The 16,768-nt window shown below is 41.9% G+C and overlaps 1 protein-coding gene across 5 annotated transcripts in view; it reads right to left on the bottom strand.

The window, feature by feature from the left end:
* The window catches only part of CPNE8 (copine 8), a 92,067-nt gene extending 75,690 nt beyond the window's left edge, over positions 1-16,377 (bottom strand). For 4 of the 5 annotated variants that reach the window (XR_009968425.1, XR_009968426.1, XM_062638328.1 and 1 more), the window contains exons 1-2: positions 16,187-16,377; positions 3,876-3,916 (exon numbers count right to left, since the gene is read on the bottom strand). Coding sequence is in view for 2 of the 5 variants with exons in the window: in XM_062638328.1 (XP_062494312.1) it covers positions 3,876-3,916; positions 16,187-16,326 (181 nt within the window). In the remaining 3 variants the exon portion in view is untranslated. The remainder of the gene's footprint in view (positions 1-3,875; positions 3,917-16,186) is intronic. The other variant, XM_062638331.1, reaches the window with a different exon arrangement.
* Between the last annotated feature and the right edge of the window lie 391 nt (positions 16,378-16,768).

Raw genomic sequence — 16,768 nt, 5'->3', positions numbered from 1 at the left:
GAATTATGAGCCACAACGAGGTTGGTCTTTTCTCCATGCTACCTAAATCTTTCCATGATTCTACAGCCAGTTGTAGCAGTGGCTTCCCATTACTCTTCACTCACCAGCTTCTATACTTTCTGGGCAGAGCTTCCTGAAGACCCTTTTGTCCCAGCTGTCATGACATTCTCCTCATTGAAACTATCTTCTATGGAGAGAGCCTCCAGGGGAAGAGTTTTTACCTCTCCATTCTTTCATATCAGACTCTTTCTATTAAGATAATCAGGAGTCACAGGACTCCACATTAGGACATTCTATCCTGACCACAGTGCTGCTGCCACAACTGCACAGTGGTTCAGTTTGCCTAGCCAGTGCTTAGGAAGAAAATAATTTTGCCCAAGTCTCATTACACAAAGAAACATACCAAATTCATTAATCTGTATCTACTTTGCAGGTCTTATCCCACCTCATGAGGAAAACACTGCTTTAGCTCATTCTCTCAAAGAGGGGAAAAAAAATGGTCTCAAAAATATTCCTAGAAAAAGAAATGGTCTCCAAAATGGAAGAACAGAATGGCCCTAATGCTGCAGTAAATCAATATATATGAGCTGCAGTAAATCAGTATGACTTGCTTTGACGCCACTGAGAAGAAAGCACTGTCAGTAGGAGACTTCAGTACTGTTTAAAATACTTCATGAACAGGGCTACCCAAGTCTGTCCCATCTATAGCTAATATCTCTACATTATTTCTGTAACTTGCCTCAAGGGAGGCAAAGTGCCAGCCTTCTCTTGGCATGTATATTCCAGATTGCAGGGAAGTGGTCAGCATTGGAATAAATACTGAGTAGCAATTACAGTATCAAAACACAGCTAAGCAAACCTCCCAAGAGAACTGGAAAAATCACAAGTTCCTTTTCAATTTCAGAAGACTGTTTAGGTTGACAAGGGAGTCAACTATATTCATGTGTGTCCTTCTCTGAGAAAAAGACCAAGAGGATGAAATCAGATTTTCACTATCAATATTCTCTCTAGATAACTGGAGTTTGAAAAGCATATTAGAATTGGCCTAGTCAAATCCAGTGAGACCTCAGCCTATAGTGACGCTATGTGATTCTATCTTGTACAAGAATCTAATGGTTGTTAAATTCAGTGAAGATATGATGCTGGTTTTGACACCTTTCTTACCTAACAGGATAAAGTTACTGTACACAGAACAGTGTAAAAATGGCCTTCATCCATTATCTTTGTGCTCAACTAAAGGACACTAGGAGCAAACAAACTAAACTGGCTAATAAAAAACCCTACAGAATACTAAAACTAAATGTACACTGTTTGGAGAGTATCCACAACCAAAGCTGTTACGCCAAGTAATTTCTTTAGTGCAAATACAGTATGGGCACTTCCAGAGCCCAAGCTTCTCCCTTTGCCAAGGACAGTATTACTGTATTCCATGTTTCTCTACTGCTAACCCGTACAGATAGGCCTGATTGGCAGCATAAGTGGCTACTCACAACTTGAGACCAGATCTCTAAAGCACCCCAGCAATTTCAGTGCTTTAAATAAGCTATTTACTGGAAACAGGAAAGCAGTGTGTTTCGAACTGACAGGAAAGGTTATGACACTTTAAAAAATATTTCCATATACTCGGAATCCATTACAAAGCACCACTAGTTTGTGTCTCAGAAATATTTTAAAGACAGATATTAGGAATTCTTTAGGTTTTCCTGCATTCCTTCCTCAGCATAGGTCACCCAACCAGCCACAATCACTTGGTTTGCCCACCCGCCCTGTGTTGGGGTGCCCACAGGTCACAGACCCTTCAGAGGTACACCGACTTTTATATGGAGAGTCTCCGTTCAAGAACACATGGCCAGCAGTTTATCTCTGGAAGTGTGGCTGCAGTAGTACCTTCAGCTCTAGCTCATAGCTGCTGCTGCTATTCTTCTCAAACAGGTTTGAGCAGGGGCCCTGTGTGCTTCCCTGACTGGCAAAAGTTCTGGCAGGCAATTTACTCACATGGTTTTTAGAGCTGACTGGAACCTGCTGCGACAGCACATGGTGGTTCATGGCCTCCTGCCACACAGGTCACACTGTAGTCCCCTGCTACTCAAACTCTGCAATTTATACCTGACACAGCTATCTGTCTGGTAAAAACTTGAAGCACTTGTCCCTAGTAATATCTGACCTTAAAAACTAGACATCCTCATCACTTTCATAAAGGTGCCCTGATTCAATAACGAGATCTCTGAATTCTATCAGCAGCAATAGGTCACTGACCACTCTTCAAAACTGCTTAACCTGAACAAGTGAGTTTTTATTAGCCAATTAAAAAACATGTAGTAATATGCAAAACAGAACTGCTTCTGCATGATCTCCCTACAACAGGGGCAAGGTACGGCTAATACCTCCTTTTTAAAAATAAAAGGTATTGTAGGCCAGGAACATCAAAAGTACACCTAACTTCATGCAGCTTTTCCACAGAAAGTAGAAGCTTTTCCATCAGAAGTCTACTGTGGAATCTCTCACAAAAACACCTTGGGTTACAAATGGACAAACACTCACATGACCTAAGTGCATCCCACCAGGACACATGTCCAGACACTTCACAGAAGTATATGTGTCTCAAGTTATGGCCACTGTCAGTAAGCACAATACATTGTATTCTAAGCAAGAAAACCCCAAGCTAAAAAAAATCCCTTACACATTAAAATAGATATGGGGTGATCATAGAATAGTTAGGGTTGGAAAGGACCTTAAGATCATCTAGTTCCAACCCCCCTGCCGTGGGCAGGGACACCTTACGCTAAACCATATCATCCAAGGCCTCGTCCAACCTGGCCTTGAACACTGCCAGGGATGGAGCATTCACAACCTCCCTGGGCAACCCATTCCAGTGCCTCACCACCCTAACAGGAAAGAATTTCCTGCTTATATCCAACCTAAACTTCCCCTGTTTAAGTTTTAACCCATAACCCCTTGTCCTTGTTCGTGATAACACGACCCATCCTTGGCAGTGTTTAAAGCCAGGTTGGACTGGGCTTGGAGGAGCCTGGTTTAGTGGAAGGTGTCCCTGCCCATGGCAGGGGGCTGGAACCAGATGTTCTTTAAGCTCCCTTCCAACCCAAACCATTCTATGCTATGATAAGACACCATAATGTAAGGACTAGTCACTCAACACTACAGCAGTACTTTGATTAAACACTATCAAAAAAAAAAAAAAAAGGAATTTTTTTTGTGGTCTCAGTTCTTTGATAAACGTATCATAAAGTGTCTGTTACAGGAAGATAGTAATGGATTTTAAATCAAAAGTCCTGTCATACATAAATTCATAGTCATGAGAATTTTTGTCGGATTCAGTCATATATTAACAAAACTTATAGGGAAAGTGGGTATCACTATCTGACATAACTGAAAACATTCAGTCATAAACCATGATATGATTATTGATCAGGTGAGGTCATATTTCTCAGAAACAACTTAATTTTATTTTTCAGCATTTGACTCTAGGATTAGTGGACACTATATGCATTAGCAGCAACAAATGCTTCTAGCTTGTTTAGGAGTTTGCTTGCTAGCTTTGAAAGAGATCTAGAACAAAAAGATTAAAAAATATATACCTTTCTGCATTTGTTAATTTAGGAAAATGTAGGCTGACTCCTAAATAAGGAACCATGTAGCTCAAGAAAGCAACACTGAATACAGACTCTTTAAAATTCCAATTCATATAACAATCCATAAGTGTATCTTATGTAGGTATAACTTAATTAATTTAAATAATTGTCACAAAGACAATGTAAACCTAACTGAGACTGAAGGAAATCACTCATGTAACTTTTAATCCAGTGTTTACACATGGGGAAGATGTGATGGAAAGAAATAAAATGCTGTATACTTACTTGGATCAGATTTAGAAAACGTATCTCTGTCCAAAAGATTTCTGTTAAATAAAAAGAGATAAAATAATCTTATTTATAAAAAATGGAAGATACAAATCAGACACCAATTCATATATGTTTTTAACAGTTTGATAGCCAGCTTAGGTTTATATCCTTCCAATACGTAAGAGTTACTAGAAGTCAGTCAGCATTAACACTTTAGTCTTACATTTAATTTTATTATACATTTTGGATTTGAGCAAACTGTGGTTCATACACTCCAACACCATGAAGTGAGAAGCAACACATAACAAGCATATTAAATATATGTAAGACACCAGGAACAGAAATAACTTAAAATCCCAAACATCTAGCAGAGATGAATTTGCTAGTTGAACCCAAAAACTAGACTTTACTTAAAAAAATGGCTATGAGATCTCAGAGCCATCAGGAAATATCTGTAAGAATCTGCCACAGATGAGCAAGATAAAGAAAATGAAAGCATAGAACACACCAAAATTAGGAATTTTCCAAATATCTACAAAATACCTAGGAATAAGCAGTAAGAACTGATTTCTTTGTTGTGCAGTGTAGTGGTCCCAGTATTGTAGCCACACTTTAGGCAACTGAGAATCATCCACAGATGAGGAGGCTCAAATTAACACTAAGTCTAGAGAACTTGGACTGACCAGAAAACTGTTCTTAGAATAGTTACCAACATTTCATTATTGAAAATTAAAAATAAATAATAATAAAAAGATTATCTGGACAAACTAGAAAAATGGTCTAAAAACAGGAAGCCATTGAACAGGGACAAGGCAGGTAGTTGAAGTTAGGTATTAAACTCAATCCACAGAAAATGCAGATTAGCTGCAAGTACCTAGATATATAGCAGTTATACCAAAAACGGTTCTAGACCAGCAGACCAAATATTGAATGCAAGACAGGAATCTTGTGCTTTTGGGAAAAAAGGCATACTGGAATACATAAACAAAAAAGTTACAGAGTAATTTTTCTGGTCTTCATAACACTAGCAAACACTCAATTCAAGCAATAATGTTTTGAGCAAACCAATTTCTTGCAATCTAAGACAGACATGGAGCCACCAGAGTCCAGAGGAAGCAGAAGTAATAATAAGTCTATAGAATATATCTATGAAGAAAACATTGGTGCAAATTGAAGCTGATCTCCATGCAGACAGAGCAAGCAGCAACAGGTTTAACCACAAACTGAATCTTCTGCTCCGCAAGTGCAGAAGTTGAACTTTATTCCATTGTTTTACCACCTTTCATTGTTAGAGGTGGCCAGACATGATGTGAAATCTCCACCACTGACACTCTTTAAGAACATGTTAGGTAGCTACAAGCACTAATAAGTTCTCTGATCCTACCCTGGAGCAAACGGAAGGATTAAATAACCAGTTTACATCACAGTTTACTATTTTTAGTAATTAGTACAGCTTCTTCAAAGATCACCATTTATTACTCTTACATATAAATCACATTATTTTTGTGCTGCTGAACAGTGCTGAAAAAGTGTATTAATACATTGTTCGATACAGGTGTTCTAAGTGCTCCACTTCAGCTTCAACAAGGAAAAAATACTGTATTCCCAATTTACGTACTGCCAAGTCCACATTTCAGAACAAGCAATATGAATAAAAGATAGCTTTAAAAAAATGTTGGGTGCATCTGTTTTATTTAGCCAAAGTAGGCACTAGAATTAAAATTAGTATTTCTGAATGAACCTGACATCTGCACATGCTGCTTCTTCAGAACTTCTCTAATCCATTCAGAAGTGGGATTTTCATATATGCATTCTGTATTTCATATATGTATTCTACCTTACCCAAAAATATACAAATTGAAATATTAACAAACCCAGGAAAACCAGTGATTTCAAGTCTGTATTTCACAACAACCACTACAACCTACTTTAAAAGACTGTATAGCAAGTTCTACAATATCAGAACTACCAATCCAAAATGAAAATTGCCTCCTATTCCTCTTTAATTCTACATACCTAGATATGCCATTAATTTATGGTAACTAGAATTGGTTTTATAGCAATTCATCTGGGGATAATAAAAGCCTAGACACAGGGTTATAAGAAAGAGGCAGTACATTAGGTTTTGGGATAGGCCTCCCATGCTCACTATTAGGATTCCAAGCAATTTAAATTCCTCTCCATAAATACTCTACAATGACCTTCTAATTGGTATGTTAGCATTTGTGACTGCAGATTAAGATTAAACCATTTTAATGACTCATACTGAGTTAAGGTGCCTTGAGGCTTTTTAGTATTTCCTACTCTTACTCTGTTTCTTTTTAAGTTTTCTTCCTCTGTTTTCCCATATACATAAAACCATGAAGCCTGCTCATACCAGCAGCTCAGCCTACCCCAATGCTCTTATTCCAGCAGTTGCAAAAAGTAGCCACTATGGGAACAGAATGAGAGCAAGGTAATTATCTGTAACACTTCCTGAGATGTTCCTGCTCATCAGCAATTAGCTGCTCAAGGACTTCTAGAATCCAGAGTATTTCTACACAGTCAGTATCCCTGGAAGGACTGAAATACCAAAGGTTAACACTGCAGTTCAGGTCAGCAAGTGTTTTGAACTAATACAGCTTTCAATATCCTCCATTCAACCCTTCATACATTTTACCATAAATAAAAAACATCTTCAGCAAAGTTTGCACACATGACTGATCTTCCAAATCATTAATAACCAGCCAAAACGGTAACATAAGAATTTAACAAGCTGTTCAAGCAATGCAGCCAGTTTCAGAAGGCATGTAAAGAACAGTGCAAACGGGTGGTGGGGAAGTTTGGTTTGTCCACTAAATCACTTAGCAACTCCAGCAGCTGCTCAATTTCCTCTGTACATTTTCATTTCACCAGTCAGTCTCACCTCCATGCCTGGCAAAATCTTGGAGCAGATTCTCCTGGCAGGCATGCTTAGGCACATGAAAAACAACAAGGTGCTTGGTGACAGCCAGCATGGCTTCACTAAGGGGAAATCCTGCCTGACCAATTTGGTGGCCTTCTATGATGGGGCTACAGAACTGATGGACAGGGGTAGAGCAGTTGATGTCATCTACCTGGACTTGTGCAAAGCATTCGACACAGTGCCACAACAACATCCTTGTCACTAAATAGGAGTGACATGAATTTGATGGATGGAACACTCAGTGGATAAAGAACTGGCTGGATGGCCGCACACAAAGAGTTGTGGTCAATGGCTCAATGTCCAGCTCGAGACCAGTAACGAGTGGTGTCCCTCAGGGATTGGTGTTGGGACCGGTCTTGTTCAACACCTTTGTCGCTGACATGGACAGTGGGATTGAGTGTGCCCTCAGCAAGTTTGCCGATGGCACCAAGCTGTGTGGTTGGGTTGATACGCTGGAGGGAATGAACATGAGCCAGCTTCAGTGTGCGCTCACAGTCCAGAAGGCCAACCGTATCCTGGGCTGCATCAAAAGGAGCGTGACCAGCAGGTTGAAGGAGCTGATCCTGCCCCTCTACTCTGCTCTCCTGAGACCTCACTTGGGAGTATTGTGTGCAGTTCTGGTGTCCTCAACATTAAAAGGACATGGAACTCTTGGAATAAGTCCAGAGGAGGGCCACGAGGATGATCAGGGGACTGGAGCACCTCCCGTATGAAGACAGGCTGAGGAAGTTGGGGCTGTTCAGCCTGGAGAAGAGAAGGCTGTGTGGAGACCTCATAGCAGCCTTCCAGTATCTGAAGGGGGGCTATAGGGATGCTGGGGAGGGACTATTCATTAGGGACTGTAGTGATAGGACAAGGGTTAATGGGTTAAAACTTAAACGGAGGAAGTTCTTTACTGTAAGAGTGGTGAGGCACTGGAATAGGTTGCCCAGGGAAGTTGTGAATGCTCCATCCCTGGTGGTGTTCAAGGCCAGGTTGGACAGAGCTTGTGAATGCTCCATCCCTGGTGGAGTTCAAGGCCAGGTTGGACAGAGCCTTGGATGACATGGTCTAGTGGGAAGGGTCCCTGCCCATGGCAGGGGGTTGGAACCGGATGATCTTAAGGTCCTTTCCAACCCTAACTGTTCTGTGATTCTATGATTTTAGGGGGAAAACAATCAAAGTGCTCCTTTAAATACCTGAAAACTGCATGGCACGTAAGCAGATGCCAACCTACACCCAAAAGAAATGCTGAAAGCAAAAGAAGAAAGAAGACTGGATGTATTTCTGGAACTTCATGTTGTCTTTATCCCCTCAATAGTCAATGGCACTTCCTGCACAGGTTGAGTGATAACACAGTGCATTTCTTCCCCTTTTACCTGAGAAAAGCATTCTCTTTGGTAGTACACTATTTTGTTGCAGAAAGTAGTCCTAGGAAAGCTCAGAAACTCAGAAACCAGAAATATCTAAAGCTCTATTTCCTCCTCCTAATCAGAGAACATGGGGAGTACATTTTTTTCTAGGCACATTCAGCCTTTCAAATAAAGAATGCAAAAAGAAAAGAGGAGGAATTGCTATTGAGTATGAGGAAAAAAAAAAAAAAGACAAATATGCTTTTACCTAGAGAAACACACACACATCCAATATGTACAGCAAAGAAGTCTAGGAACATCTGTGCAGAAAGCAGCATTCTACCAGAACAGATTCTGAAGGAATTCATTCTGTACTTGCCTGCTCTGGAGTGGACCTTCCAAAACGGTTGCAATAGAACAGATGACTAAAGGAAAAAATAAATAGGAACCACAGCAATAACGCCTACTTGTCTAAACTGGAAAGCACAAGACCGATTACAAATGCTGGGATAAAGGTTTCTTTTTCTGTATCATGAGATAGATTTCTCCAGGAAAAAAATTAAAAGTAATCAGTACATAAGAAAAGTTAAAACCTATTTAGCTATGCCTTGCAGAATCACTTTGTTCACATTGTTTGTCAAAATAACAGTTTCTGTGCTGTGGTGCTTTGCTTGAAAAATTGTTTAAGAATAAAAGAGAGTATTTCTATTGTAAGGAACCTACAACTGACATCTATTCCACCTGCTTGACTACTTCAGGGCTGGCCAAGTGTTAAAGCATGTTATTAACAACATAGTCCAAATGTCTTTTAAACACTATGTTGCTTTGTACAGTCTCACATACTCTATGGATTATACGTACATTGACAAAGATTGGCCTATGTTAAAAAATAACATTTACTCACCTTGTTCACATATACTTTGCTTCAAATTTGACTTTATTTTAATGATCAGTATTTGAACTTCCTGCTCTGCAGGGTTTAAATTTAACCCTTTGTTAAATCCAACTGCTAAGCAGAAGTAAGTACAATCACCCCTTCAGAAATGGCAGAATTCTGGCACTAAAGAACAGAAGTACACAAAAAAATCCCCAACTGTGTTCATATGACTGGAAAAATACTTATTTATACATTGCTTTCAACAGCTCTGAAATCCTTTACGCTAAAAATACAGTTTGCTTCAGATGAATTTGTCACAATCTCTCCAGCTGTTAAGGGTTTATGTTTCTCTTCATCTTTAGATTACATTAAAGTGCAGGCAAAGATTCCTTGGTTGTGAAATAAAGCCCTCGGCAGTTTGCAAACACAGAAGTTAGTTACCCATGCACAATTATTTTTAATTTTTAGAAAATATACATTTTCAAGATACCAGATTCTCACATAAGTGTACACTACTTTTCTCACAGTACACTTGTGTCATTCCATGGGAAGCGCGACTGCCCTTAGTTCATCAAACAAATGGCATTTCTGTTTCCCGCACTTAATGTTGGGCCCACATGCCTTTTTCAAAGGAGAACCAGAGAAAAAAAACAAAGCAGCATCTCCTCACTTTTTACTGTGCAGAATGGTATCCATTCTACTATTATTTTTAACTTAACTGTATGACGTCCTAGCAAACACTGTCCCTCAGCCTCAACTGATATTACTGGACTTGCAATGGGCAGTCCTATGTAAGACGATGTACAACCCAAAGAGCCTACTTGAGTGAAGAATCCACTTGACTTCTTGCAGAGTAATTGCACAAACAACTTTCCTGTTGTGGTGCTAGCTTAAGTAGCCACCTTTCCCTACCTATTTACTCTCTCCTTCTGTATTCTGTCAGAACACAATAAAAAGCAAGCTATCAGCCTCCAGATCTCTAGATTCAAAATGCCCTGGACCAAAAAAGAAGATTAGACAATTTCTCAGAATTTTATCTTCCTGTCAAAATAACTGGCTCTCTTGGGAAAGGCTCACAGGTGAGAAAATGGTGGCTCTTCTGACCAACAGGCAATTAGGATCATACCTTCCTTCTGGTTTTACATTGTCTCCACTCTTTGCGGCACTAGAAGGCCTGGGAAGAAAGCAAACGTACCTCCGATATGCAAGCTTAAGAAAGCATCTACAATACTTCATCACAACCTGTGGAGAAGTAATTGGCTCTGCTGGTTCACAAGGAGACCAAGAAGTAATTTTCAGCCTCCCAGTAACTTTTGTTGTCAATTTAAACAGATACTGGTTCAGAAGCCATTCTCTTAAGGGAAAAAGAAAGGGAGAAGCAATGTGAAGGGTTAGCCCAGCAGTGCTTCCATGATTTTATAACAATCCACAGCCTTCTCTGTCTAGATGTACACAAAGTTTCAGGTTGAAACCTCTATTAAAACTGCTGACTACTCCTGGGGGTAAAAAACAAACAAAAACCAAAGGAAGAGCTAAGTTTCTTTACTTAAACATAGCACTATTTTGCAGGCATGCTGTGGAAACAAACAGAAAGTACGGGATTGTGAAAATCTGGGCAAGATACTCCTGTTAGTGGGTGAAGCACTGCTCAGATGGCAAAGAAAGAGAACGAGGAAAATAATACTACTACAGAAAGAGTTCATAATAATACATTTAAAGTTGCTTCACACTTCCTAGTACCTCTCTCTTTTCCTGCTGTCAGGGTTTCCTTTATAGCACCCTTCTGGGGCTAAGATTGTTGGCGTCAGCTGTAGGAGGGTGTTACAGTGAGCCATCAGTGTCCCACGTCTTGTCTGGGGAGAAGCATGAAGTTTAGTGGTGGCAGGAGTGGAGCAGGTGGTCTCAGGAGGAGTTTGATATTGATGGGTCCCTCCTCCCCACTCTGAGAATCCCCATCTGGGTTATTTTTCCAACATGCTCTTACACCTCGCTCTTGCTTCATTGGTCTGCAACTCCATTTTACATCCAAATTTACTGTGTATGGTGCGTATCACATCTGCTTGAGACCTGCTCTTTCAGCACCGCATTATTCCAAAAAACAGGTTTGCCCAGCTCCCAGCCTGCACTTTTTACCAACCACTGGTGACCTCTTTACAGCACTGGGGTCCCCCTCTTTTCAGCTGTTGCTCTACTACTCTGTGTCCTGTGTCCCCACTTGCAAGACCTCTGCTACCACACCATGCCAATGCTCCTCTGCATTACACTGTCCTTTGAGAGTCACAAATACATCAATATACACAGAATAACAACTTATTACTACTACCTGTAGAAAGAAATATGTTTATACCACACAAAAACAAGCCAAAGAGAAACTAACTAAGCAGTAGCCACCTGATCATTAGAAAAAACACTGGGTTTGGGTTTGTAGCTAAGCCCCGTAAGACAATTTTAGACAAAACTGGGCAAGTTCCGAGACTTGCATAGTGTGAAACCTGGGGCTCGGAATCACAACACTGAATTCACAGGGCAACAGATCTGCTTTAAACTCTAGAAGTTGCATAGTTGCATGCTTAAAGTTCAAACAACACAGACACACAGGTGAAAGCCAAACCATGTAAGCTATCAGGAATGCATTCCCATGACTACCTTGATGGACACTGTCACCCATTTATATTTTTTTCCCCAATACACTAATTTTTCGCAGCTGGAGCCAGCTGGCTGTCCAGGCAGTTTCATTTCAAAGCAAAACCATACAAGATCAACTTTCTGTTGCTGGTCACACATAGCCACTCCAGAGACTTTTAATCCAAACTGGATACATGTACACAAAGAAAGCAGGAAAATTAAAACCAGATTTACAATCAGGATGAATTTTATATTCCATATTTTGTACTACACAGAGCTACACCACCAAATAATCTGTTACGGATATCTCTTTTAGTATTGCATCTTTCTGTGACAGGGATTTCTAAGAAATGATTGCTATTTTCAAAATTGAGGAGGCAACTACACTGTCTGGAGAGAAGTGATCTTGCCAGAAATCAATGCCTAGGACAATCAAACATATAATTAAACATACTTTTGGGCACCGCAACCACTAGAAAGTGACTGGTTAAGATATTCAGGCTGCCAAACAAAAGAAAAGGCAAAATATCTGAAATAGAAATTTCTGTTCCTCTGTGCAAGAAACTTGAAATTAAATTATCTTCATTACTCAGAATAGCAGTTGTTTAGTTCCATTCAGCCTATTAATTAATATTACACTTCTGTACAAATTGTAAAGTGGCACAGAACTGATGCAAACCAGGCATGGGCAACCAGTTGTATTTCTGTTGAATTAATCATGATAAGGAGTTTATGAGGCTTTTACACACATTATGCCTGGTATGGGAATACAGCCACTGGAGAGCCTATTCAGCATAAACCCAGAACACTGAGGACAGACTTCTTGACTGAGCATATAGCCTTGCAGAGCAATACTATCATAAAGTGACCTATGCTGTGCCAGCATGTTACTATCTTTCAGATAACCACTAGAAGTCATACACTTTCAAATACACTCCTAGAAGTCATAAAGTGACCAAGCTACAGCTTCACTTCCCTACAGTTTTAAAAATTAGTCTCAAGAATATAATTCTGATAACTCCTAATTCAGTAAGTAAATAAACATTAACATGAGGCTTAATGAAACTCTTGGCCATTCTTGTAAGATAAGGTTTCATAAAGGCTGTGGCTCAGTCAGGAGACAACAGGAAAAAACCTGGGTCCACCGAGCTACCACGAGGAGCAGAAATCACCATGATATACATCACAATAAATAGTGGAAAACTTTGTATGTTCACATACAGCACAAACTTTAAGATATGTTACAACCATCATCTACCCATGTTCTCAGCATTAAGTATGCTAGTTCAGTCAACTACATCATAACTGCACTGATAGTAGGGAAGATTAGAATAGAATATGAAGCTTTTTGAGATTTAACTAGGTTGGAACTGGTGAAGAACACCACAGGGGGAGATAAGGGTGGCAGACACATGGCCTAAAGCTTACCTCAGGCTCACATGGGACCACAAGTTTACACAGTTAAAAGTGAAGATTCAAGTCTAGGCACAGGCCTACACATAGCATGCAGTGCAAATACCCCTTTAGAGGAAGGAGAACCTTTGGGCTGGAAAGCAGTAGTGGAGTAAAAGATAAAAGCAGCCTATATTCTCTCTTTCACACTAATTGGAGAGCCAAGGTCCTGATCCTTCACCTCATGACAATCGTGTAATACCACGGCAGGTGGCAACAACCAAAGATCACAGAGCAGATGACAGTGAAATTTTCATCAGACCATGGATGTAGTTCAGGCATGTGATGAAGGGAGCTACAGGGCGCAGAGGGAGATGGCTACTTGAGCAACTGATCCAGGCAATAGCAGATTGTTACCAACACCGCAGAGGATCCTCTCTGATGACACATTTCTGTTGTTCCACCACATTGCATCTGGCTTTTGAGCCAAAAAACACAGATTTTTGTTTAAAAAGACAACTCAGAAGGTTGGAAATCTACATCTTCCAAGAGTCAGAAAAGAATTGTCAACATTTTATTTGATAGACACTGATTAGTAATAACTAAAAAGAATTAATTTCTTGTTCTTCTAGCATTTGTAAAACTATGGCCAAATGCTGGCATTTTATCAGCCATGGGAATCATAGGAAGTTTTTAGTCATACCCCAGAAAGAACATCACCTGATATCCAAAATATTTCATAATTTTCATAGAGAATTTCTCATCTCATCAGATGCACTTCTCCTGAAGGTTACCTCATGTGCCCCTGAAGCTAGAACAGCCTGGCTTGCAGAGTAAGAAGTAGTGCAATGCCACCTGCATAGTACTGGAACCTGGTGAACTTGGTAACACTGACAGCACCAGTATGCAGGGCAAATTAACTTGGGAAGTGCTGACAGATAAACTATACAGAATTAAAAGCTTAAGTGAACAGAAGCTGTTTCCTTACTGAAAAAGAAGGACAGAAAGAGGGAAAATAAATAAATAAAGATAAAACTGTCTAGAGTAACAAGTTTATTTGGGACACAAACAGCCTGCACTGCTTCACTTTCCAGCAAGTTACACCACCCGTACGAACGGAAGAAGTTCCTAGACTTCCTATAATGAAAACAAGCAAAAAACGAAAATCTGTGAAGAAAGAACAGTTATCAGCTGACAACTGTTGACGGGAACAATTGACCAAATTGGTTCTATAACTCCAGCTACCAAGAGAAAATTAATGTCATGACCCAAACTATTTTAAAAGCATTTCTCTTCAGGTGTTAAGGAATACACAACTGCTAATTATTAAAGAATTTTCAGCATTCTCTGAACTTTGCAGTTTGCTCTCTATTTCACAATTTCATTTAACACTACTTTTTGAGAGCCTGAGCCAATGAATGTTTATAGATGAATCACAAATGTGTTAATCGTTAATCTCTGTCCCAATGTCATTCATTTACACTCAATTTTGAAGCATGATTTTGTAATCCAAAGCTGCCATCCCAGCGCATTAAGAAGAAAGGAATCACCATAGAAATCCCCATCCTCTGCATTTGACATCAAGACATGTTGGGAAGGCAGACCATTTCTTTTTAAACAAGGAAAAAGAATGCAGTCTTAACAAAACAGATGTAGCTTTTAAAGATACCTACGAAGAAACAAATATTGAAGCAATATACTGAAATTAGTTACCAGAAAGGTAACTAAGGTCAGAATTCACTATGTCATATACCTACATTTCCTTGTAACTATCTGATGGATTCTTAAATCACTACAGAACAAGGGTTTAAAAAAAACATTGCAGGTATATACAAACAATACCTGGAATGAAAGGAACTCCCATTATAAGGGAACAGGGTTAAATCCAGCATGACTGTTCTGGTATCTGTAATTGTGACAGGTTACTTAAGGAACCCAGCAGTAATGCTAGAACCCCTGGATTGCTTTTACATGTTGCAGCCCACCCTTCAGGGGACCAGGGTTTTCTGAGGTTGTTGCCAGTGAATTTTGCAGAGATAGGCAGTAAATACATCAGGGCATTCATATGTCAGTCTGGCGACTAGTTCAGTATTCCAAATTCAATCTTACTCCTCATTGTCTCAGCCTTATTTTAAACGTATCCTTCACAAAACATCAAATCATACTTTATTTACTAAGGAAAAAGAGGGAGTGGTCTGAATTTAGGTTCAGAACACTGTGGTTCTTTCATTAGAAGCAGTGCTAACAGCAGCAGCTCCCTAGCAGCTCCATCAGAAAATGGAGCAACGGACTGTAGCACAAACTTTGCCTCATTTCCCAACAGGAAACAACACTAACAGTTCAAATTACCCACTAGAAGCTGCCAGCGAAAGGAACTGTTCTGCAACTTCTAGGGAATACCGAAGGAAGCTGCGAAATGTGAACGAACACATGAAGATAAAAGACCACAAATAAAAACACTTTCAGACCTCTGACAGGAAACTCCCAGTGCTTCAAGGAAGAATGCCGATAAACAAACCACAGCCAAACGAAAGCCCGGGAACAAATCTGCATACACTAGATGTGGTGTTAAGGGTTGGCATTTTTGTAATTTATCGGCAGCAGCGTTACTATAAAACGTGACGAGTAACACGCCCGGTTTCGTAACAGTTTTGCAAGAGGGTGCCTTAAACACGCTGCGAAAGGGTTGCTCCGGATGGGAGTTTTCCCCGTGCCCACCGCGCCACTTGGGACAGCTCCAGAAGTTAAATACCCGCTGGAAGAAGTTAAATACCCGCTCGGCGCACGGCAAGGCGGCTCCCGCGCCCTCTGCCAGCTTCCCCCCATGCCGGCAGCAGGGACCAGCCCGCAGCCGCTCCTCCCCCGGCGGCACCCCGGCCGGTGCGCGGTAGCGGGCGGGCAGCAGAGCCCAAACTGCTCCCAGGTTCTTCCCGAAGCAGGGTATTTACAACTTCCCCGCGCTGGGCAGCCCTCCCAGGGGCTGGGCGCAGCGCCCCGGACAGCGCCGGGTTGTGGAGGGAAACCCCGCGCCCGGACGCTGCCCCACGCCCCTGGCCGGTCCCCAGCCCCGGCACACGGCGGGCCCGGCCTCGCCTGTCTGCTCTCCCTCCGACGCCCCGGGGCGAGCGGGCAGCGCTCCCCTGAACCGCCGCAGTACCTGCAGGACACGGAGAGCTCCACCTTGGTGGCCGGGATGCTGGAGCTGAGCACGTTAAAATCCCCCACGGACGCCATGTTCGGAAACCCACCACTTCTACCCGACGCCGGCTGCCCCCCGGCCTTCTCCAGCGCGAACATGGGGCAACACTGGAGGCAGGCGGGGACGGGAGGAGGGACGGGAGGAGAGGAGGCCGGGCGGCCGGCGGAGAGGGAGGGCAGGAGGCGGTGCCAAGCGGCCCCGCACGGCGCGGAGCGGCACTCGCACAGCCCGGGAGCTGCCACCGCCGCCTGAAGCGGGAGAGGGGCGGTGACGTCACCGCGAGCGGGGGCCGCGCGTGACTGCCCCAGCGCGAGGCGTCCGACGGCCGGTGGTCGGGGCGGGGACCCCAGCGGTACCGCGGCGGGAGCCACCCCACATCGTGTGGGGCGGGGAAAGGCGCCGGTAGGAGCCAGCCCGCGGGGCGGACCGAGCGCCTTCTCTCCCGCGCCTCCACGGTGGTTTTCCCCTCGGCCCCTGCAGAGAAACTCCCGTGTCGTCCGTCGTCGTCGTCGTGGTCGTCGTCCCCCCCCCCAGGCTGTC

This window comes from Pezoporus occidentalis, unplaced genomic scaffold (assembly GCF_034315485.1).
Source record: "Pezoporus occidentalis ecotype Australia unplaced genomic scaffold, CSIRO_AGI_Poc_V1 ctg56, whole genome shotgun sequence".
NCBI classification, from domain to species: Eukaryota; Metazoa; Chordata; class Aves; order Psittaciformes; family Psittacidae; genus Pezoporus; species Pezoporus occidentalis.
Note: the sequence above shows the minus strand (reverse complement) of the source record. Positions and strands in the feature narration are given on the sequence as shown.